Source organism: Mycteria americana, chromosome 4 (assembly GCF_035582795.1).
Source record: "Mycteria americana isolate JAX WOST 10 ecotype Jacksonville Zoo and Gardens chromosome 4, USCA_MyAme_1.0, whole genome shotgun sequence".
NCBI classification, from domain to species: Eukaryota; Metazoa; Chordata; class Aves; order Ciconiiformes; family Ciconiidae; genus Mycteria; species Mycteria americana.
Genome location: NC_134368.1, coordinates 2,048,366 through 2,072,329, shown reverse-complemented (window position 1 = coordinate 2,072,329; position 23,964 = coordinate 2,048,366). Strand labels below are relative to the sequence as shown.

General features: G+C 51.0%; 1 protein-coding gene across 4 annotated transcripts in view; it reads left to right on the top strand.

Moving 5' to 3' along the window:
• Positions 1-23,240, top strand: part of EXOC6B (exocyst complex component 6B) — a 318,042-nt gene extending 294,802 nt beyond the window's left edge. For all 4 annotated transcript variants that reach the window (XM_075499433.1, XM_075499431.1, XM_075499435.1 and 1 more), the window contains 2 exons: positions 11,818-11,930; positions 18,409-23,240. In XM_075499433.1, the coding sequence (XP_075355548.1) occupies positions 11,818-11,930; positions 18,409-18,535 (240 nt within the window). In that variant the 3' untranslated portion in view covers positions 18,536-23,240. The remainder of the gene's footprint in view (positions 1-11,817; positions 11,931-18,408) is intronic.
• Positions 23,241-23,964: the final 724 nt, after the last annotated feature.

Genomic DNA, 23,964 nt, shown 5'->3' with positions numbered 1-23,964 from the left:
TTTTCTGTTTACAGTAGAGCTTAAAGAAATAAGCATCAGTTACATAGGGGGAAAAATGAGAACACAGTCAAATTGGACCCCAGGGCAAGGCTCGCCGAGAACAATAGATCTGCTAAACACAACCGCCAAGGATAAGGAGGAAGTTATCATGAAAAGCAGGGGATATATTAGTTTGGTTTCGAGCGTTTAAAAAAAAAAAAAAGGAAGGTATTTCAAGCACTTGAACTTGAGCGTATCTATTTCGCCGCCCAGCCGCTCTGCTCTCGAACGGCCGAGTGACCTCCGCGGCAGGAATCGCCGCCACCAGCGCGGATGCCGAGTTCTCCCTTTCCTTACGTGTCAGCTGGGAGACGAAGGGGCGGCCGCCTCTGCCTCCCGTCACGCGTGTGTCCTGAAAATAAACGGGAGGACAGCGACAGGCTGCAGTGCTTTGCGTGAAGAGGGCAGCCAGAGTTTAGGAGGCCGTGGCCTGAGAAAGGTTTCCTGCTGGGTGAAGGGACCGCCGGACCCGTTATCGCACCTTGTTGCTCTGTTCTTTTCGCTTTTTCTTGGGTCTTTTGAGCAAAAAGGCGTACAAGCCCTCCACGGGCCGTCCCCGCTCGCGGTGGGCACCCGAAGCCACTCGGTCCTGCGGGAGGTGCCGCAGAGCCCGTACACAACTCATTGCATGCGCAGGAGCAGAGGACAGCACAGGAGCTGCTCTGTCTCTCTCCTATTCCCTCAAATAGCTGCTTCTCCATCTCCTGCCTGTGCCGGTGCACGCCAGGCTGGTTCCCGGTGGCTCCCGGCGTTTCCATCGCTCCCCCTGCCCGAGGACGACAGGAGGAAGCGCGCCGGTAATGCTCATTAAATTTATAGCCGCGTTGCGCTGTAACGTTTAATCAAGGTTACGTGACTGTGTGCTGCCGCGCAGGGTACAAGTTCAATGCAAGGTGAATCTTGTCTGAGATAATCTGAAAGTTCATTCGGAGGTGAAGGCAGCGGCAGCTTCTCATAGACCGGCTGGGGTTAGCGAGAGGTCACCTCTTCTTATTTTTTTTTTTTTTTTAATCCCCTTTTTTAATGTGTAAACAAAAGAAAAATGCAACTTTGCAGAGGACTTGGCATCAGCTGAGCAACAGGAAAAATAATCGTGGCGTGCTGGCCCCGCGGTGCGGTTTGGTACCCGGCGAGCGCCCGGCTGCGGGGCTCGGGGAAGGTGATGCCGGTGCCTTTAGGGGCGGTGGGAGCGATTTAATTCAAATATCATGGCTCGCTTGTACCGTGGAAAGGAGGGACCCTAATTGCTGAGCTCAGAAAGACGTTGCTGGCTCTCCTGTCCCTGCTGCCCGCTGCCGGTGGGACGCCCCACGGGGAAAACACCACGCAGTGCCCCTCACCGGGGTATCTGGGCATCACGTCCTGGCTGCCAGTGGCAGCAAGCGGGGCTGTATTTATCTGAAAAGGTGGCTCGGCTGTCTTCTGGGCAGAGCCTCATCACGCTGCAGGTACCTAGATTTGCTGCTGAACTGTCAGCGGATTGGGAGCATTAACCCCTCCCGGCCCAAAACTTTCCTGGCTGTGAATACCTGCTCTGTCGATGAATCGGGAACATTTTCCCCTAGAAAGGTGCCGCTTCAAGTGATTTTTTTCCCCTCTGATACTGTAGGGTCGATGATGGAGGTGGTTTGTGTATAGGCTTATTTGGAGGACGGCCCCTCTCAACCCACTTTCCTGTGTTTAGGGGGTTTTGTGCTTTTTTTTCTGCCCTTGTTAACCCCTCTCCTTCCTTACTAAAGCATCCTGACCTGCAGCTGAGATATTAGGATTTTCCATGTTATTTCTTAACGTTTTCTTGGGAGCCGCTGATTTTGAAGTGTGGGTCAGGCAGGGCGAGTCAGATAAATGCACGAGGCTGTATGCACCCCGACTAGAGCAGCAGAGAAGGTATTTCTGTATACGAGGGGTGTACACGCACGCACGATGCCATCATCTCCCGACCACGGAGCAGGGGGTCTTTTACCATCAGCAAATCCAGCTTCTCCTCCCCGTAATAGCTTCAGAAATGCTTCTAAGAAAAATTATCTACAAGCTGAGCGCTTTCCAAGCATTGTATCCCAAATTTGGTCCCCGTAACCTCAGATGCTGACCCCAAGCATTTAGCCAGGCTCCATCCTTGCCGGGCAGAGCGATGGGTGCACCTTCTGGCCGTGCCCACCGAAGATCTGAGCCGGAGAGGCTACCGGGGGGATGCTTCTAAAGGAGACATCTTTGCTTCAGGAATGAATCCCCCTTTGTGACGGTTAAATGGAAACGCAAAGTGTTATTCAATAGCGGTCCCCGGAGAACGGTCTTCCGAGGCTCTTTCATTTCTTTTGGCTGCTGCCCAGTATTGTCTCTTTGTCTTACGCAGATTGTAGGGTCTGGAGGGTGGAAATACGGTCGTCTTCTCTGGGCAGAAAGCACCGTGCAAACTTGTGAACCTGCATGGAGAATTTCATGAGTCTACATAATTATTTTTATGAGCGCAAATTGGCAACTAAATCCAGCAGGGCAGAGTTGCCTTTTGTTCTTTTGGCCATTCATAAAATCCCCCGTCTGGGCGGTTATCGCTAGAACCGACTGTTTATATTCGTAAACATTGAAATCCCAGTGTTGTTGTACCAAATAATTTTCATGCCTTGTTTTTTTTTCAAGCAGCATTGCACAGTGCTTTGTGATGGTCAGAGAAACTTGGGATTTCCCTAGAATTCAGTTTAGCCTTCCGTGCGGGCAAGCCTCCAGTGAATGACTAAAGCCATGATGCTGCACCGTCAAAGTCAGTAGGAGCGTGAACGAAGCTGGTAGGGACTTTCCAGCCATCTTCAAGACTGTCACTGTAACATGACACGCTAATCCTCAGCGTCCTCACCCTCTGCTCTTGGGCTGCTTTGCATCGCTTCTCTTCAAGCCCGACAACCTTTCGTGGCTCCTTCATGTGGTTTCGTGTCGCAGGCTGGGAGGAGAAGGTGGATTCCTCAAAACCGTATTTAACCCAAAAGGGAGTTTTTTTACCTTAAGTGCAGAAGTGAGCTACAATCAGAAACGCAACCTTTTTTGGGTAAAATTGTGTTTGTTAAGATTTTAATGAGACCCATGGAATAAATCTCTTCCGAAACAGTAGAAAAGTCAACCCGTGTAATTACAGCGTTATTTCAAAGCAGGTGGAACACCAGAGGATTTCCTCCTAATAAACGATGAACATCTGCAGATGGAGAACCAGAAGACCTTTCTGCACACACAGTGCAGGCAAAAAGCGTTCTGGAGACCTTCCACTGGAAATCTGATGGAAGAAATACAAAAACCTATAAACAGGCAATAATACGAATCTGAAAATAATCCAGACTGGACAGATTAGGGCTCTGTTGGTCTCAAAGCTTTCTCCGTTACATACTGTCCCATCTGCCATAAATCTTTCCAGATTCTTCTCATGTTTTTTCCAAGAACTGTTTCGCTTTTGCAGATATAAGTAAACAGAAAAAAAAAAGGAAAGATAAAATTGCTGCCTTAACTTGCAAAATCAAATGTGATTAAATGTGATTAAAATGTGAGATGAGGAACTTGGAATCGGTTCTCCCTCCAGCATGAGTGTTTAGGAGGAAGGACAGCCCTGGGTGGGACATCTGCCCAAGAGGCATGGAGGGGTCACTTGAGCGTAGAGTTATTGTGCCTTACAGAGAGGTCCGTGCAGGCTGGACAGTGCTCTCTGATCTACAGTAACTCCTAGAAGTCCATCTCTGTCTTGCAGGCAGGTCTGGTAAGCACCTAAAATAGGATTGACCTTCCCTGAGCTCCAAGTGCATCGATCCCTTGGCTTGTGCATCGCGTTGGCTTGTGCAACGTCAGGTTACCGCGGGTGCTATCCACCCCCTTGCGCCAAGTACACTCAACACGTAGAGCAAATCTCGGTTTCCAGTGAAATTGGTGACAAACCTGCTACTGCTTTCATTTAGGCCACGATTTTGCCCCCCGTGTCTTTCACAAGTAAATGAACAAACATCATGTTCCAATTCCTGGTGCCTTTTCTTCTTAGTAATGCTATTGTCCAAACCCACGTCTCCCCATGGGTTAGAATATTTCTTTCTCTTTCAGTATTACTTTCCCACGAGGCATAATTGAAACCTCACCAAAATAAATTATTTTGAATGTACTTGTCTGTGGCTGCTGATGTTGGAAACTCTTTGGGCTTTTGTACTCCGTAACAATTACCCGCTAGCTGGCAGTAGGGGCTGCTCAACCGGTGGCGGGGATGGGTTGTGGGCAAGCTTAGGCATGGGCAAACTGGGAATTGGCACTGGTTTGGATTCAGTAGTTTCTTGTGCTTTTATGGAGGTACCCAGCAGGACCTGGGTGTCTTCTGGTCCTGCTGGAATTGTCTTGTCCCTTCGTACAGGTGGTTTTTAGGTGGGACCCAAGTGCTGCCTTTCTCTGAGCTTCTTGTTGTCACCTTTATCAAGGGAGCTGTGGTGTTAAATCAGTGAAATGAGCTTCTTAAAGAAAAGATCTCAGTAGGTTTGTAAGCTAACGGTGTGATCTCTTGCAAACTGAAGCACGGCTGGTTTGTAGAAGGTGTCGGGTCAAAGGCTGCTCATTCTGTGTACTGCCGGGAACAAAGACTGGGGAAGAGGAGCATCAGACTTAGAGGTTATAAGGATAAGGATGGATAATAGAGCTTTTTAGAGCTGGGTTCAGCTTGGTTCTGAAAATATTCCTTCCTTCTGCCCCCAGAAAGCAAGAGCAGTTGCTCATGAACATGACCCTCAGCAGGTTTCAGGGCAGGAGTGCTGCCTCCAGCTGGGAAACCCCCAAACCCGACTTAATTAGCACTCCTCTATGCCCTGGCATCCAGGGGACATAAAGCTCATCACAAAAGCTTGACCGTAAACTTGTGGCATAGCTGTCCCTTCCGTGTTGATCTGAACCTCCCCCAAAACCCCACCGCAAGGAAGATCAAGGCAGATGGCCCAGGGTGCTGGGCCATCTTGCCAGGGTGCTGGGCCATCTTGTCTAGACGGTGCGTTTGCCAAGAAAAGTTAGACCAGATGATCCTTGAGGTCCCTTCCAACCTGGTATTCTATGATTCTGTGATCTCACGCACTCACTGTTGGCACCACCTAGACCCAGGCCAGGCTCCTCCAGACGCCTGGCTGGCTCCTAATTTAAGATGCAGCAAGTTAATTCTAATTCCCTTAGCTCAACTGGATGTGAGAAATCCGGGATAATTGCGTTTAATATTGTTGAAACAGGTTGCAAGATTTGCCAGCTAATGGTCTTGAGTCGTCTTTCCCTTTTCATCCTTCGGTGTGTATGCGCGCGTGCCGATGGTGTTTGTTTGGGGGTTTTTTAATAGCAGCTGGTGCTTTGCAGAAGGCATGTCAGGCCGTAACGCCTCGCAGCCCGGCTCCGGCCAGCTCCAACGTGTGGTCCCTGAGCACCACGGAAAGTCAACAGCTCCTAGTAGAGAAGAGTCTATCTCCTGCTGTACGTGTGCTTGAAGGAAAAAAGAACTAAAAGGGTAATTAATAGCTGCAGGGATATGAGAATTCCCTAATTTGGGCATTTATCAAAGCGAAGGTTTAGTTCTTTATTGGATGTTTCCCACCAGCGCTCACAATGTCTTGTTGCTGGTGGATCTACTGATACTCTGATGGTGTTGGCAGAGGAAAGTCCTTTTCAAGCCATCTTGATGCTCTCTCTTGTCACTGGGAGTAAATATCGTGGTGGATAAGAGGGAAAGGATGTTTGTTTTCGGGATAGAATCACAGAACCATAGAACAGCCCAGGTTAAGAAGGGACTTTGAGGGATCATCTGGTCCAACCTTTCGTGGGAAAGGAAGCCTAAATGAGATGATCTAGCACCCTGTCCAATCGCATCTTGAAAACCTCCAGCAATGGGGACTCTACCACATCCTGGGGAAATTGTGAATGATTGTTCTCACTGTAAGAAATTTCTTTCTCATATTGAGATGAAACCTCTCCTGGTGCAACTAGGAGACATTACCCCTTGTCTTCTCCATGTGGCTCCTTGTGAAGAGAGAGCCTCCATCCTCCTTGTAGCCACCCTTTAAGTACTGGAATATTGTGATGAGGTTCCCCCTGAGCCTCCATTTCTCCAGGAAGAAGAGACCTAGACCTTGAAATAAAGTGAGAGTTAGTCTTCAGGATGGGGTTGTTTCTCCTTTCACCATCCAGTTATTGCGTAGCCATGAGGCTCTTGAGCCAGATTGCCTCTTGTGATCTCATGGCCGGCTGCCCTCATGTCTTGGAGCAGCTCTGGTTGTGAACAGTTGCTCTTTGCTTTTAATTCGGATGAGTTTTGCTTCCTGCTCCAGTGGATGTAGCATCGTGTCTGGTGTCGTGGCGGTTCTGTCCTGGGAAGTTCTTCCCTCTGCTAACAGGGGATGATCATGCTCCTCTTCCAGTAGACTTGTCCATGAGCCCAGAGCAGTTGGTGCACCTCAAGTGGTAGTTTCCTGCAGATCAAAAGCATTTGGGTGCAACGCCGTGTTTGTGGATGCTCAGAGCCGTGCTGCATCAGTTCAGAAGAGGGAAAAGAAAAAACGGAAGAGCCAGGTGTTGCATGAAGGAAGGGAATTCAGGAATTTTCATCTGTCCTGCAATAACACTTGACCTTCATGTCTTAGCCTTGAGGAGGGGAGGAGAGGTCCTTGGGGCTGAGAGGATCCTGTATCTAGAGTTATCCCTGCAACATCATCCTGACTTCTCTGAGATAGGACAAGGCTTTTTTGCATGGGTTTATTTTCATCTTAGGAAACATGGGTCTCCCTTTCCTGCCATCTTTATCTCTGGCCACCATGCATCACCTCCCAGGTTTGTGCAGAGCCCGCTGTGACGCTGGTGCAAGCACGCAAATGCTGGTGCTTTCTTTGATCTCGTTCCAGGGGCGCTGGCAGGGCTTGCAAACTGTGTTTGGAATCAGTTTGGATTCACGTTGCATTATTTCTGGCTTGGCTGAAAGAATTGTATCCAGATTCAGTTCTGTCGTCTGGTGTCAGACAGAACATACTGTCCCGCTTTGCTTTGCATCTGGAGGGAGAAGCTTGCAAAGTCATTGCAATGGCCCCGTTTCCTTTGCCACCAGCGTGCGATTAAGTTGCAATCATCCTTTCCCTGTACTTGATTTGAGGGCCCTAAAAACACGCCTCTGCTTTGAGAAAAATAACATTTGTGCAGAGTTTGAGATGGTGATATTACAAGGGGAGTGAAAAGGAAGTGTTTTTCAAGGTGGAACTGAGGGAAATGGGGAGAAAGTGCTTCTCGGCCCCTGTCCAGGGGAGCCTGGGGCAGGGCTGGGAACTGGTTCCCAGTTTAATTCTTTCTTTCCAGCGTTGCCCTTGAATCACCATTTGAGTAAACGTTCATGTATGTGTATAAAAACAGTTTTGTGGGGGGTTTTTAGCACCTTTCTTTAGGCGGCACACTCAAACCACTCGCCGTTTCTTCATTTTTATAAATGTATACGTGAACCTCTCCCCCCTCGTGCGGCAAAGATGCTTCTGGTGCCCCGGGAAGCTGCAGCTTCGCAGCCCTGCTCTGCGCCCACAGCACGTCTGCAGCTTTCTGAGCTTCTTCCACTTTCGTATCATCGCGGTAAAAGCTCCTCTTCCCCCCCCCCCCCCCCTTTTCCTTTTCCCCCAATGTACGTCCTGTCGAGTTTGATTTATAGCCTTGAAAAGGAGACTCTAGTTTGAAGAATTAATGGTATTTGCATATTTTATTTGGAATCTCCCCTGGCAGGCCAGCCGCAGCCCAGCGCCGCTGCACAGGCGGGTTTTTCCTTTCTTTTTTTTTTTTTTTTTTTTTTTTTGGTCGTTCAGATTTAGCAGCAGAGGTGAAAAGTTTAAACAGTAAAACCAATAAAACCACATTTATGTGACAGATAAATCGTTTCGAGACAGCTTGCCCTGAGCCGTCGGGCTTCCTCCTGCAAGACCTCTCTCCTACAGAGCACGACCCGTGGCAGAGCCCTGCAAGCGCCGGCGATGCCCTGTGCCGCACGGCAGCCGGGGGCCAAAGGTGCCGGCCCCAGCTATCCTCGGACCTGCCTCGCCGGCAAGATTGATGTGGGCAAACAGTTGTAAAATACACAGGCTATCCGTCACTGTCGTGAGCCGGCTGGGGGGAGTCTGGCTCTCCCAGCGCTCGGGGAAGGTCCAGCCCAGGGTGGGAGCGGATTTAGGATGGGGCTTATTTAGAATCATAGAATCGTTTAGGTTGGAAAAGACCCTTAAGATCTTCGAGTCCAACCGTTAACCTAACACTGCCAAGCCCACCACTACACCATGTCCCTAAGCACCTCGTCTACACGGCTTTTAAATACCTCCAGGGATGGGGACTCCACCACTTCCCTGGGCAGCCTGTGCCAGTGCTTGACAACCCTTTGGGTGAAGAAACTTTTCCTAATATCCAGTCTAAACCTCCCCTGGTGCAACTTGAGGCCATTTCCTCTCGTCCTATCACTTGTTACCTGGGAGAAGAGACCGACCCCCACCTCTCTACCCCCTCCTTTCAGGCAGTTGTAGAGAGCGATGAGGTCTCCCCTCAGCCTCCTCTTCTCCAGGCTGAACAACCCCAGGTCCCTCAGCCGCTCCCCATCAGCCTTGTGCTCCAGACCCTTCCCCAGCTCCGTTGCCCTTCTCTGGACACGCTCCAGCCCCTCAAGGTCTCTCTTGGAGTGAGGGGCCCAAAACTGAACACAGCATTCGAGGTGCGGCCTCACTAGTGCCCAGTACAGGGGCACGATCACTGCCCTACTCCTGCTGGCCACGCTATTGCTGATACAAGCCAGGATGCCATTGGCCTTCTTGGCCACCTGGGCACACTGCTGGCTCATATTCAGCCGGCTGTCGACCAACACCCCAGGTCGTTGGGGTTTCTCTCAGATGTGCCTATTGCACTCTTGTAGCGATGCATGCAGCTGGAGCTACCTGAACGGTGTGATGGATGTAAAACCATAGAAGTACAGCATGGTTTGGGTTGGAAGGGACCTTCAAAGATCATCCAGTCCAAGCCCTTGCCATGGGCAGGGACATCTTCCACTAGACCAGGTTGCTCAAAGCCCCGTCCAAGCTGGCCTTGAACCCTTCCAGGGATGGGGCATCCACAATGTCTCTGGGCAACCTGGTCCAGTGCCTCACCACCCTCATAGTAAAACATTTCTTCCTTTTGTCCAACCTAAATCTACCCACTTTCAGTTTAAACCCATTGCCCCTCATCCTGTCACTACAGGCCCTGCTAAAAAGTCTCTCGGTCTTTCTTACAAGCCCCCTTTAAGTACTGAAAGGCTGCAATAAGGTCTGCCCGGAGCCTTCCCTTCTCCAGGCTGAACAACCCCAACACTCTCAGCCTGTCCTCACAGCAGAGGTGTTCCAGCCCTCAGGCCATTTTTGTGGCCTCCTCTGGACCCGCTCCGACAGCTCCATGTTAAAACAGGCCCATAAAATAACTTGACCATGCCTTCGTGCTGATGCCAGAGCAACGGAAGGTGTGGTGGTGCACCTTCAACGCCGGCGAAGCCCAGCAGCCTTGCGCGGGAGAGCTGCATTGCTTCAACCCGGCTGAGATGAACTGAGTTGGAGTAGAGCTGAAGGAAAGCTGTGGGACGGGGACGGCCGTCGGGCCAAGGACCCTGTGCCATCCCAGCCACTCCTCACCTGGCCCTGGTGGGAATGGCAAGCGTTGGCTCGGGCTCCCGAGCTGGAGAGCGAGGGCTGAGCTGCCCTAGGTGGCCGTTCGTCCGACTTTTGCTTAAAAATCTGTCATGCTCTTTCAGAGACATGCGTGGGAGGTTTCTCCAAGCCTCTTCTTTCCTTACCCATTCTCTGAGCTCATGCACAGCTCCCTGAGCCTCTGCTGTCTCCCCAAGCCTCCTGTCTATAACACCTCCCCATGCTTTTTATTTCATCTTCTAACCCACTTCTAATCATGGCCTTTTTATTTTGATTCTTCTTTTGTCACTTTCTCCTGGGGCTTGATTTCCTCTCCCCTTGAACGGCTACCTGGCCCCTCGAAGGTCCGGCCACGCACTTTCTACGGCAATAACTTGTGCTGCTTTGTTCGCGGTGTGCCAGAGGCACGTCCGGCCCCCCTGGGGCCACCAGCAAGAGGACTTTGGTGCGTTGGGGGGGATCTGATTTAGCCTGTACAACCACGCAGCTTCCCCCCGCAGCCGGCAAACCTGATAGAAGAGTTTTGGCCCCGCTGTGCTGTATGAAAAGAGCCTGTGAAACCATATTTAAGGTTGTCTCTTGAAGGTGCCCTTTGGAAAAAACTCCTGCCGATGATGTTCAACTCGGGTTTGTAGTTAACACAATGGACCCGCCGTACAAAGCCGTGCGGGACCGCGGGCTGGAAAAGCCCTCTTAGGTCCCGGCTAATCCGTCCCCCCTGCCAGCCCGGGGGATTGTTCCCAACAGCTTGTTTTCTTTGCCCTGACCTACATAGTCAAAAAGAATCTTGTTGCACATTTTTGTTTTGTACCTTGAGGTCTCGGAGGAGCCAAATCCCCTTCTTGGCGGGGCGGGATGTGTTGTTAAACAGTGCTGGAGTCTCCAGGAAAACCATGGAGACGCGGGGACAATGAGCCCTCTATGGTCCTCGCTTGGCCGCGGGATGGTCCTTCTTCTCCGGGCTTCAGCGGTGGGCGCTGGGATGCACAGACGCCGGCGATGAAGACGTCCACATGCTTGGCAGCCTGTCCTGCAATAGAGTGGTCACAGCAGCTCTCCAAGGCGGAAGGCTGGGGCGGGGGGGGGGAATGCAGCCGCTCTTAATTAACCTGGTTTAGATGATGGAGATGAAGGCTGCATCTCATGCATCCTCAGCTGTGCTCTTGTGGGTGGGCAGAGAGGCAAGTCCTCTTAGGGGTGAGGAGATCCTCGTGTGGGAAAGTCGTGGGAGCTCCTGTTCGGGTTTTATGGAAAATAAGGATGTGAAAGGTGGGGTGGAAGAGGGCATTTAGGAAACCTGGGCTTGCTCATTCCTTACCCAAATCAGCTGGGAGTGATAGGGCACTGAGTGGGTCCTTTGCGGAGGTGAAGGGCTTCAGGTGAGAATTTTGGGGGTCTGGGGCAGGGACTGTCATGGACAGCTGAATTAATCCACTTTTTCCTTCCCCCACTGCCAGGGGCTGGTGGTTTCTCTCACAAATGTCTGGAAACCACCTGGGACTCCCAGTCTCCTCTGGTAGCTGCGTTCACCCAAGATAAACCCCTGAGCTCCTGGATGGGTCCCACACCTCCCCGGGGAGCTCTTGTCTTTAGAGATGCTTACAAAGCGCTTGGAAGATGTTGAGATGGAGCAAGCGTGATGAGAAATCCTTGTGGCATGGTTCAGACGATGCCGGGGGTTATTTGGGGACAGAAGAAATTTGTGGTGACTTTGACTCCCAAAGTGCCCTCCTGCCATGGCTGAGAGCATCAGGGCACTGGGGTTCTTTGCCACCCACCTCCTCGGGGTGTCTTAGTCCTCCTATCCCCTATACTGCTAGTTCACCCCAAAACCAGAGATAATGTAGCAGGAGTGCGCTGTGGCTAAATTAATATAGCCGTACATAAATTAACATTAAATAGTAATAAATTAACAATCAAATATGAATAAGTCAATAAGTAAATATTAGCAGGATAATACTAAATCAATTAATAAAGACTGCAAACCATTTTTTGTGGTTAACGCTACCTGCCCAGGATCTTTGCCAGCTTTCAGATAAACCACCTGCTCTCTCGCCATCTTGGTAAAATCTTTTATCTCTTTGTTTTTTCTTTCCGACGGCTGCTTCAGCTCCTAGATCTGTTCATCCAGTGGGACTGGTCGACATATTTGGCTGACTACGGGCAACCCACGTGCAAGTATCTTCGCGTGAACCCGACGACAGCCCTCGTCCTGCTGGAAAAGTGAGTGCGGGTCCGGACACCCGGGATGGTTTTCACCCCCATCTCGCTTTGGGCAAGCACGTGTTTTAGCAGCTCATTCCATCATGTGCGGTGCTGGGATGGAGCAGCCTGGGGAGCAGGAGGCTCCTTGTAATCCCGTGAGCAAAGCTTTCACCCTCGGGTGGACAGTGGGAGCTCAAATAGAAAAATCCTATTTTATCCCACTAACCTGGATCCCAGGGTTTGTATCACAATGCATTGACTTGGTGTCGTGGTTTAGCCCCAGCCGGCAATTCAGCCCCACCCAGCCGCTCGCTCGCTCCCCCCCGGTGGGATGGGGGAGAGAATCGGAAGAGTAAAAGTGAGAACACTCCTGGGTTGAGATAAAGACAGTTTAATAGGGAAAGCAAAAGCCGCGCACGCAAGCAAAGCAAAGCAAGGAATTCCTTCACCGCTTCCCATGGGCAGGCAGGGGTTCAGCCATCTCCAGGAAAGCAGGGCTCCAGCACGCATAACGGTGACTTGGGAAGACAAACGCCATCGCTCCGAATGTCCCCCCTTCCTTCTTCTTCCCCAGTTTATATACTGAGCATGACGGCGTATGGTATGGCATAGCCCTTTGGGCAGTTGGGGTCAGCTGTCCCGGCTGTGTCCCCTCCCAGCTTCTTCTGCACCTGGCAGAGCATGGGAAGCTGAAAAGTCCTTGCCCAGTGCAGCAACAACTAAAACATCTCTGTATTATCAGCGCTGTTTTCAGCACAAATCCAAACCATAGCCCCATACCAGCCACTATAAAGAAAATTAACTTTGTCTCAGCTGAAACCAGGACACTTGGCTGAGGGTCTGTCCTTTTGCTTCACACTTAAAGCAGAGTTTTCCTTGTCTTCCAACAGAATTCCACTGTAAAGGTGTATCTCAAGCCCCCCAAATCATTTACAGTTTGCTAGCCTGCAGGCATGTGTTAGTGCCCCAAACCTGTCAGCGTTTAAGAGGCATTTGGGCAATGCCCGTAACAGCATGCTTTAGCTTTTGGTCAGCCCTGAAGTGGTCAGGCAGTTGGACGAGATGATCATTGTAGGACCCTTCCAACTGAAAATATCCTATCCTATCCTATCCTATCCTATCCTATCCTATCCTATCTTATCCTATTCTATCTTATCCTATTCTATCTTATCCTATCCTATCCTATCCTATCCTATCCTATCCTATCCTATCCTATCCTATTCTATCCTATCCTATCCTATTCTATTCTATCCTATCCTATCCTATCTTATCCTATCCTATCTTATCCTATCCTATCCTATCCTAGCCTATCCTATCCTATTCTATCCTATCCTATTCTATCCTATCCTATCCTATTCTATCCTATCCTATCCTATCTTATCCTATCCTATCTTATCCTATCCTATCTTATCCTATCCTATCTTATCCTATCCTATCCTATCCTAGCCTATCCTATCCTATTCTATCCTATCCTATTCTATCCTATCCTATTCTATTCTATCCTATCCTATCCTATCTTATCCTATCCTATCTTATCCTATCCTATCCTATCCTAGCCTATCCTATCTTATTCTATTCTATTCTATCCTGTTCTATCCTGTTCTATCCTATCCTATCCTATCCTGTTCTATCCTGTTCTATCCTATCCTATCCTATCCTATCCTATGCTATCCTATGCTATCCTATGCTATCCTATGCTATCCTATGCTATCCTATGCTATCCTATGCTATCCTATGCTATTCTATGCTATTCTATGCTATCCTATCCTATCCTATCCTATCCTATTCTATCCTATCCCATCCTATCCCATCCTATCCCATCCTATCCCATCCTATCCCATCCTATTCTCTTCTATTCTCTTCTGTTCTATTCTCTCCCTTCTGTTGGATCCACGGAGAGGATCAAGTGCTAAAAACCCAGCTATGGGGCAGGGACAGTGTCTTTAGGTGGCTGTGTGCTCCAGGGCTTGCCCTTAGCAAGGACATGCTCTTTGGTAAGGCTGAATCTGCACCTCTTTGAAGCCTGTAGTTCATTCGCTTTGCACAGCTTCAGCCCAAGCCCTGGAGCTGTGCCGAGGAGCAGCGCCGGGCCGTGCCGGGCGAGCCTCGCGTGGCCTCTGCGGGGCTTTGGGATCCCTCCTGAAGCGCAGCGGAGAGGCGTGTGCCAGTCCTACAAGCCAGCAGCAAGGAGGGAAAGCCCATGATTTTGCTGCAGACCCAAAGAGTGGGATTTGCTTCGCTTGTAGCCCCGCTAGCACGTGGGAGAGAAGTGCCACCAGTCACCCATCCTGCCCGTGATAGGAGGTGGCCCAGATGAGCCTTTCTCTGGTAGACCTCCAGGCTCCCGTCGAGAGGATCAGTCCTACTCCTGCCCCTTTGCTACCATCAGACCTCACAGGTGGCTTCCAGCTGATCTGACAGAGAAGTAACCTGCCAAAAATGATAATTAATAATTTTCCAAGCAGCTTATGCCATGGGCACTCCACTGCTAAGTCTTGCATGGAGGAGCAGGCAGGATAAGCGAGTTGGCAGTCAGATTTGGTTAGATTTACCATGAAATCAGACCCTTAGGAGGAGTCCGAGTTGTTTTTTGCAGCTCCTCTCTTTCTCCGTTGCTTGCAGAGGAGGAGATGACTAGTTTAGAGTTGGGGCTACTCTTTTAGAAGTGTAGACCTTGTTGTGCTTCTGAGCTTTGGAGTTGCATCTGTATTATCTGTGGTCCACGTAACTGCACCGCCTCCTCTGCCGCAGAAGAGAAAAGCTAATTTCACAGCAACTCATGACATCCAAATGTTATCAATAGGGTACACAGGGACTAAACTTAGGTAGTTGCTGCGTGTAAAGCACTTCTATACATTATGGCATTGGTTTTATATACATATTTACATGTGCTGTGTAATATGTTGTGTTATTCTCAATGTATTCGCAACCTGACATCCATGATGGAAAAAAGCGTGAGGTATATTCAGAGCTATCAATAAAATGGTAAAAATCTGAGAGCTTGGCCATGAAGCAGCTGGAGGAGCCAGGGAACTGGGAGCAGGCAGTGAGCTGGCATCTGTGGCAGTTGCTGGGAAGGCCGGGGGACGGCAGGAGGGCAGCTCCATGCTCCCGGCCCTTTTTCCCAGGTAGTGCTTAGGCGCACAGCATCCATGCTCAGTGGTGGTACTAAAAAGCCACAAAGCCTGGCTCGGCTTGCCAGCCTTCTCCCCGAAAAGGGTCTCATTTGAAGGGCAATCTTCACGTATCCCATCTGCTTTCCGGAGGCAGCCCCGGTGGAGTCACCAGGTTGGCACTTGCATCTCCCGCGTCCTCGTGGCGTGGCGTTGCCTGCGTGGCATCCCTGGCATGGCATCGCCCGCGTGCTCCAGCGGGCTCTGCCCTGTCCCCGCTCGGGCTTCAAGCCCTTTGGGGAGTCTCCGTGCATCATCCGCCAGCTCCAGCTCCCCCGAGACTCTGCACTGACCTGGCCATAGCTTCAGGCACGTCCGCTCCCCTCCGCGCTCCGAGTCCACCGCCCCAGCCCTCTCCGTAGGCAGCTGAGCTTTGCCGACAAGGCGACGTGAAATTCTGATCCGCTGGTTCGTTTTGTAACTTGTTTTCATCATTATCTCTTTTCCTAATCACACATCTCTCATAGGATATCACGAGTGTAAGTATGCCGCTTGCTTGGGCTTTTACCCTCACCTTGCAGTGACTTTATTGTTTGATTTAAATGGAGCACTAAATGATCTAAATGCAAGCTGTCTTTGAAACGGTTCCCTCCGGTAACTTTATCGTCTCAAATGCACTAATTAGAGCTAAAAGAGGAGCTTTTACTCTGTTGCTTTTTTTTCCTTATAGATTAATTTAAACAAAGCTTGGCTCTATTGAAGGTGGTGTTTGTTGACAGGGGTGGGGACAGCGCCGAGCTCTCTTTCCCTCCCTCTTTTAATTCTTGTGCTAACGCGCAGGGACCACGTTACAAAACCGGGCTCGGTTGTCCCAGGGCTCTGCAGGCACATGCTTTAAAGAACTAAAAGTATCGATCCTCCAAAGAGCTGCTGAGCTGCTCGAAAGCATTGTCTCCCTCTTTCAAAGCGGATATTCGTGGTGGCTGGATGCACCGCTTGGTCGGGGACTGGGTGTTTCCTGTAGCCAAATGCTGGAAAAGAAACGGGCCGGCATTTCTGAACACCTTTGACCACCGACCACGTTACGTCGGCTCAGGGTCCGTCTGCAGGGCTGTGACGGCAGGACCGGAGCCGGTGTGGTCTCCTCGATCAGATCTGCAAGCTCAGGCTCTCCCAGGGATGCAGCCGCTCCTGACACTGCCTGGTCCCTGGCACAGCCCACCCAAATTCTGCAGGATTTTGTGTCCTGTAGGCAACTTCATTCATTAATAATATTTAATAGCTTAGTGCCTCTACCTTCACGTGATGTCTGAAGATACCAGCAGCTCCCGTCCCTCCCAGGCACTCATCCCCCCTTCAACAGATCCCGCTACGTGGGTTTGTTGTGGGACCAGTGCTCCGACTGTAATGCTTTTTCATCCCAATCCAGTAGCTTTATCCATGCAACTCCTTTCTAATCATTCAAACACCTGCAAAGGTTTCCTTGCATACAACACGCGCTACTTCAAAAACATTTCGCGGACCTGAACAGGTCCCACAGGATCGGAGATGGCTCCCAGGATGCCCAGGATGAGAGGGCTCTTAGGGCAGAGGATGCTCTGCTGTAAATTCCCCATGCGTTACCTGGGGGTACCCGCAGCAGGCAGTGATGGAGAGCGATGGGTACAGCTCTGGGTGGAGGTTTCTGAAGGCAGAGGTTTGCTTTCGGCGCCTCTGATGTCCCCATATAGCCTGTGAAATAGAAACAGAGCTCTCAGCCCTCCTGGTAAAGTGGTTTGAAGCCCGCTGGAGCCGTACAGCACTGCCGGAGGAGCGGGTGTCCCACGGGAGGATGGTTATTGCCAAAATTCCTGACACTGTGACACCTCTAACCTGTGCGACTCGAAAATCCCATCGGTGCGATCGCTCCCTGGTTCTTGCGGCGGAGCAGCTGGCAACCTGCTTTGGCTAAAAAAAAATAGAGAAAGAAAAAAAAAATAATGCTTATTTTGCTGAATAAATGTGCTCCAAGCTATCTTGTTACTGTTGGGAAAGCAGCTCGACTGTAATCCTGTGTCTTTGGGCACTTATAACTTTAGCAAATTAGCCTTTGGGATAAAGTTGTTATCCTTGTTTCCAGTTCCAAGCTGGATGTTTTTGGGAACATTTCAGATTCCCTTTGGCTCTTTTTTAGGAAGATTGAAGCATGAAAAAGCTTAGATTTTTCTTTTTTTTTAATCGGTTAAAGAAGTTTCAAGAGGTTTGATTTGTGCTCGGTTAACTCAAAACCCCCGGTTTGATAAAGTGCCAGCTTCCCAGGGACTATCCACACTGTGTCCCAGTCACTTTAACGCTTCATTTAGGTCCCCAAACCCGAAAACACAGGCTTATGTGACTCGTCCAAAGCCATCTGTCTCTGCCAGATCTGATTCACGGAGAAAATAATTTACAAATTGTGGTATTATAAAATAATACCCGGCTGAGAACCAGCGGGTTGGATGTTGAGGCTGATACCTTCAGGAGCTGTTGAAGGGTTGATCCCTGTGGGGTGGTTTCCCTTCCCAGCACGTGCCCTACCTGCGTAAAGCTGACGCTCGGAGCGTGCAACGAGACCTGCCCGCCCCCGCCCCCCCAAAAAACCATGCATCCGCGAATGCAAGCGTGCATGAACCCCCAGCTTTGCATGGCGGAGAGAGATGGAGCTGCACCAGCTTCGCCTTCAGGTCCCGTCCCACCACCCGCTCTTCGTGTCTCTGGCTTTTTGGAGACCTCGTAGAGACCAGTGCACTACTTTATGTATTAAATGTAATGAAAAAAAAATACAAATCTCAAGAAGATTTGTAAGTTGGGGAAACCACTGCTGGATTCCTTCCTTTAGTATAAATTATATTGTATGATATCGTATAATATTTTAAGTTCACAGCTCCAAAACTTCATGGCTGTCACAAAAGCTGCATCTCTTGGCCGCACGCAATGCACCATTTCAAATAAGAAGCCTTAATGCTGTGGATTTGATGCTAATTTTGTAATTTCCTCCTAATATTACAGCGTTGCCATTTACCACTTCATGAGGTGCCATGGGGACGTAGCAAAAGCTGTGCGGAAAGGGAGAACGAGAGGCTGTAGGGTTTCATGCGTTTTGGCGTTAGGGACAGACCCTACGGTGACGTTGATTGGGATTTGTGGGGTTTAAAGCAAAAAGGCAAACTGTGTAAAGCCTGCACATGGCTTGGTATGCCCGTCTTCACCCAAAGACGTGATAAAAATTGGGGTAGAGCCTTTAGATGCAGTCACCTCTCTCTGTCAGAGCCTGAATACGGGCTCTTTACATGCAATTCCTTCTTGGGTTGGGTGCAACCTTGAGCAGCGATACCTGTGCCATAACCTGTTTCTGCTCTGCGCAGGATGAGAGACACGAGCAGAAAAAACAACGTTTTTGCCCAGTTTCGGAAAAACGAGAGGGACAAGCAGAAGCTGATAGACACCGTGGCCAAGCAGCTCCGCAGCCTGATCAACAGCCATCACTCGTGAGGGACTTGGGGACCTCCTGCCCGCGCCGGTCCCTGCACCGCAGCCTTCCACATGCCTGGACTTGAGATCCTTGTTCAAAGAGAATATATGTATTTTTTTATTCACCTGTATAGTATTCATGAAACCTACCCTGATGACGAAAAGTTCCTTGTTAAACAATCCCGGGGAAGATAGGTGGCACTGCTCGTGAAGGTGGTGTCAGGAGTCTCCTATTATAAACTCCTATTTTCAGGGGTTTATAAAGTGACGGTAAATCCTGAAGCCTGAGAGAGAAGTTCACACCCAGACTATTTTTTTTTTTTTTTATATATATATAAGCCAAATTGAAAGAATCGGTCTGACTTTTGTTAACTTATTCAGTTGCAGAACAAACGAAAACAAAACGTACAGGGAGGAGTCGTGGTTTCAGGTTCTTCTCATGGGCTCCGGTAAAAGGAGCACACGTTTAGAAAGAGGGTCACCCGTTAGTGTGTCTTGCCAGCTTGCATAGTGGATTTAGGTAGGCAAAGGCCAACTCATTTCCCAACTTTTCTCCTCTTTTTCCTCTAAGGGCTGGTTTCCACCTTAGGCTGCAGATCGCTGGAGCTGCAACCCTTTCCCGCGCGTCTGTAATCGGCATAGCCACCCCTTGAGCTCCACCTCTAGGACCTGCCGGTGCCTTTTGGATCTGCACTGAACGTAGAAAGGCTTCAAGAGCTGCTTCGGTAATTAGATTTGGAAAGGGAGAGCCAGAAGGTAATCTGGCAGGGTGTCCTGCGGTGCCGGTCTGGCGCTGGGATGCTGCTGCTCGCATCCAGCGCGGTCGGGTAGCAGGAGAGGAGGGATGCTCAGCAGGGACGGCGCAAAGGCAGACCGGGCTCTCCCGGTGTCCAGGGCACTCCCTTCGGGGTTTTTTTCCTCTTTTCGCACCTCTTTTCCATGCTGATGTCCCGTCTTCCCTCTCCTCCTGACACGGTGCAATGCGCTAAAGTCCTTTTGCTTCCCGCGTGTGCTCTGGCTTGCGCCGCGCGAGGAGCAGCCCTGCAAACTCGCCGCCGGCCAGGACGCCGAGCGGGAACCTCCTGGAGGTCCCCGAAGCGGAGGCAGCGGGAGATGCCCCGTGGAGCAGCGTCGCGCAGCAACCCCCGGCTCAGAAGTGCCTATGGACAAAATTCCCCTCTCTGTTCTGGAGGTGCCCAAACAGCCCTGCTCAAATCAAGACAGGCTTTGAGGAGGATGGTAACGCTACCAGCAGGACTTTAATCCCAGGGTTCAGGTTACAGAGAGAGGGGACTTTTGCCCTTATCTTCTCGTTACCCTCTTGACTCTAATTACTGCAGGTGAAAGCTTATCCAGCCGGTTCTCCCACCTCCCAAGCCCTGATGTTAAAGGGAATTCAAATCTTCCTGGTGTACGTTACGGCCCTGGCAGTGCTGCTTCAGCCGGGGCGCAAGCCGTGCCCGTTGCCTACCCTCGTTCGAAGGCGGCGGGCGCTCGGCTCTGCGACCGCTTCTGGAAGCGGAGGGGCGTTTTGCTGACCTGCGGAGCCAAGTTCCTTCTCCTTCCCCTCCCTGGGCACAGACTCCCCAAGCTTGGGAGGGGCAGGACTTGTTCGAACACCACCGCGGGGCATTTGCAGAAGCGCAGCAGCACTTTCTCGGTGCGTTCAGTCCCTTTGCTCTCCGACCACGTAGGCTCCTTGCTGTGTGTTTCTTGCCTGGGGAGCTCTCTGACAGTCAAGCTCTGGATGCACAAAGGGGATGGTGCTTTATCTTCCCTCCTTGTTCCTCAGCAATACTTTTTTTGTTTGTTTTCTTTTTGATAAGGGTACGTGTTAATTAACCCTGAAAGTTAATAGGCGCGTTGTCAGCGATGACCTTCTGGGGCTGTCGTCCTGTCCCAGCAGTCTCCGGCCACGAGGACCAGTGGATTATTTATGTTAATAGGAGGGAAGAGCCAAACTTGGCTTTACGGTTCCTGGCTTTTGAGGGGGGGGGATCAGAGGTTACTTTCTTCTTAACGCCTCTTTGAAGCGCATGTAAGAAGGATGGAGGAAAAAAGCAGCTGAATGAAAGTTGGTGTTAGCATGGCCAGAAAGGGATCATCTTCGTAGATACATCTACGTATGACGCAGCAAAGGCTTTCAGAGGGACAAGTGAAAATGAACTCAGTCCATTCCCCGCTGGCAACCTCTTTCCTGCTCTCCAAAACGCTGGACCTGAGCATGAACCAGCCTGGGGGCTTCGTCACGGCCCCTGTGAGCCCCAGGGGGTCCCCAGCTCGATCTTGGCATCCCAAATCCTGCACAACCCAGAAGGAAAAATTGCCCAGCTTGCCGGACTCCGATGGGAAACTCTTCTGTGCCAAATTGCTGGGGAGAGGAAGCAGACCGGTCCTTATGGTCCTGGCAGCGATGGGAGAGGCCTCAGCCCTCCGGACACGACATGTCCCGTGAGCTGCAGGACCACGGGACACTTTTGTTCCTCCTCCCCAGCCCTCGACGGAGCCACCAGGGGAGAGACGCGGGGACAAGAATGTGAAGGGGGTGCAAAAGCAGGTGGGATCGGCTGGTTCAAGCGTCAGACCTGAGCTCCTACCCGGAGGATGGAGATGGAAACAAAAACCCCAGCTATCCGATGGTGACAGTAACAGGGGAAGCTTGAATCCGCAGGGCACTTCAGTTAAGGGCCATTAAATAGTAACAAGCACTTTAAAATCCTTCAGAATCAAGCTGCTACAGATGCTGGCAACGGCGTCACTGAGCATCAGCGAGCATGACAAATGAGGCACTCCGGCATTTCCAGTTTTTATTAGTGGGAGGATAGACTGTCAAACACAATTTTTAAGCGCTTTTGTCAGCCGCTGGCTTTGCTGCCGGGTGAGGCGGTGCTTTGCAGCCGGGATGATTTTCCTCTCCTCCGTGCTAGGTGCGGGGTGAAGGGAGGAGGAGCAAGCACTGCCGGGCACCATCGCCTCTGGTCCCCGAGACGCGGGGAAGGGGTTTTGTGCTGCAGTCGGTGCGAGCGGAAAATAGCATCCAGCTCCTGCCCACCGCCTTGAAACTCCGTTTCTTTTCCCCCAAGGGGTGACCCCTACATTGCATTGCGCAAGGGGTGCCTGCATAAAAACCCCAAAGCAGTTGGGTCTTGGGGCAAGACCTTGTTTCCCATGCTCCAGCCAGCTCCCAACCTTCCCCGTCCCACATCCGGGCTCTCCCACCCGTCTCCACCGAGCTTTAGTTAAAAGAGGAGCGACGCGGCATTGCCGTGCCTGCCCGGGATGGATTTCCTCCCTCCTTTAAGCTCTGCTCGGTGAGGCCGGGATTGGGATCCTGCAAACCGGCTTCTGGCGCTCGGGACTTGCTGCTGGGAAAGTCAAACTCGGCCGAGGGAGAGATTCAGCGAGTTTCTGATTTCGGGAGGTCAAGCGCCTAACCGCAAGTCACAGAATGGGATGAAAAATGGCATTTTGGTGCTCTGGTCCTAATTAACTTTTTGTTCCAAGAGATGCAGTTCCATCCCTTCAAAATAAAATTAATCTTTTAAACAGATTGCTTAAAAAGCCCTGGAAGACGTTTAAAATCCCCTCTAAATCTCTTACTAATGATTGGTATCCTCCAATACGGATGGTATTGCTTATGAGGGAAAGGTTGTTGCTATAAATTTGCAAGGGGAGGGGTGGGAAACGGGCAGAACCCGCTGCAGCAATCGAAGATTTGCAACCCCCAAAACAAATAATGCTGCTATTAACACCTCCATGTACGTACATTGAACCTTCCTTCGGTTTTTTTTAAGTAGTGGCTGTGGAAAAGACTGGGTTATCACCCCCCCTTCCCCTACCCGACAAACATATTTCAGCACCAGTGGGGGAAAAAAAAAATATTAACAAAAGAGACAAGTTTGGCTTCCTGAGAAGCATCCGCACATCTTATCTTCTTTATAATCCTCCGGGGCTCTGCAGGGCAGCCCAGGGGTTGAGACTGATTTTATATAGGGGCTCTAATGTGCTAACTTGCAGCCCAAACCGTACCTATACATTAGGGGGAAGGGCCTCCGTTAGCCATCGGCGTGTGTGCATGTGTGAGAGAGAGGGGAGGAGATTTTTCGGGGTGTTTTTTTATTCCTAGGGCTGGAGTTCAAGTCAGATGCTCTTAGCAATTTTGCACTTTGTTCTACATCCAACCGCAACTCCAGGCTCTGATGGGCGGGGGGGGGGGGAGGCTGGCCGATGCTTTGTTCGAGGGGCTGTTTTGGTTTTGTTTTCTTAAAAATTGGCTGCTTTTGTGCTGCTACGAAAATGGATGTTTGGGCAGAAGACGTGGGCGTTTGCATGCTGGCCCCAAACTGTTTGCAAGATGCTGGGAGGCAGCGTGGAAAGCGGAGGCTGAGATGGAGCCGGGGCCGCTCCGGTGGCATCGGCCGCTGTCGGCACCTCCTGCGCTAAAGCTGTTTTTCGGGTAAAATCTTTTACCCCCCGAGGTAGCGATGATGGGAAGTGGCCGGTGAGGGAGGTTTGCGGTAGACATCCCTCCAGCATCCCTTCAAACCAGTATTCAAACCCCAGGCAGAGAAGTCTTCTTCCTCGGTTGTTTCCTACCTCTCCGCCACACCTCCCTTTGGCTTTTCCCTTTAATTCTGGGTTGGGTTTGGTGCTTTTTTTGGAGCATCGAGTGGTTTGGAGCATTGAACCACCCTCCCACGCCCCGGCTGGATGCACGTCCCATCCCCGGCTGGATGCACGTCCCATCCCCGGATGCCGTGGGGATGCGGGGGTCTCTGCGCCCCGTTTCCTATGGCTCCGTGGTGCCCAGAGACCCCACGCGTGTCCCCCACCAGCGCGACCCGTGCGTTCGTCACACTGCTGGGCAGCTCACAGGGAACACAACTCACAAATAAACCTCATCGCAAATGACTTCAAGCTGGGCCCGTCTCTGCTGTCAGCTGGGAAAGTTGTGTGTTTGAGGGAAGGGACCCAAGCACACCCTGCTCTGGGCAGGATTCACCCCAAAACCAGGGGATGGAGAGGGGGGGCTCCGGCTGTGACCTGGGGACTCGTTGGTTTGCTTCACTCCACAGATGCTGGCTGCTGCAGCTGCTGCTGCTGCGCGGGGCTCAGGCCCCTCTCTTGCCCCCGGGGCCACGCTGGGTGCTCCGGGCCGGGCTGGGGGAGCTTTGGCCGGAGCGAGAGCGTCCGTCCCACCTGCAGCTCCTCCGCCTCGGGGGCAGCACCCCAAAACCTCCGCGGGCAACTCGGGGTCGTGCTTCTGGAATCCAGTCTGCACCGAGTTCCCTTCTGCCTTGGCTCATCCCTCTGGTTTTATTTTGACATGAAAACACAGCCGCCCCCTCATCCCCATCCCTCCCTGTCCACTGGCTGCTTGTCTTGCCTTTTCTCTTTTTTTTTTTTTGGGGGGGGGAAGGACGTGATTTTGTAAACTAATGTGGTGAAAA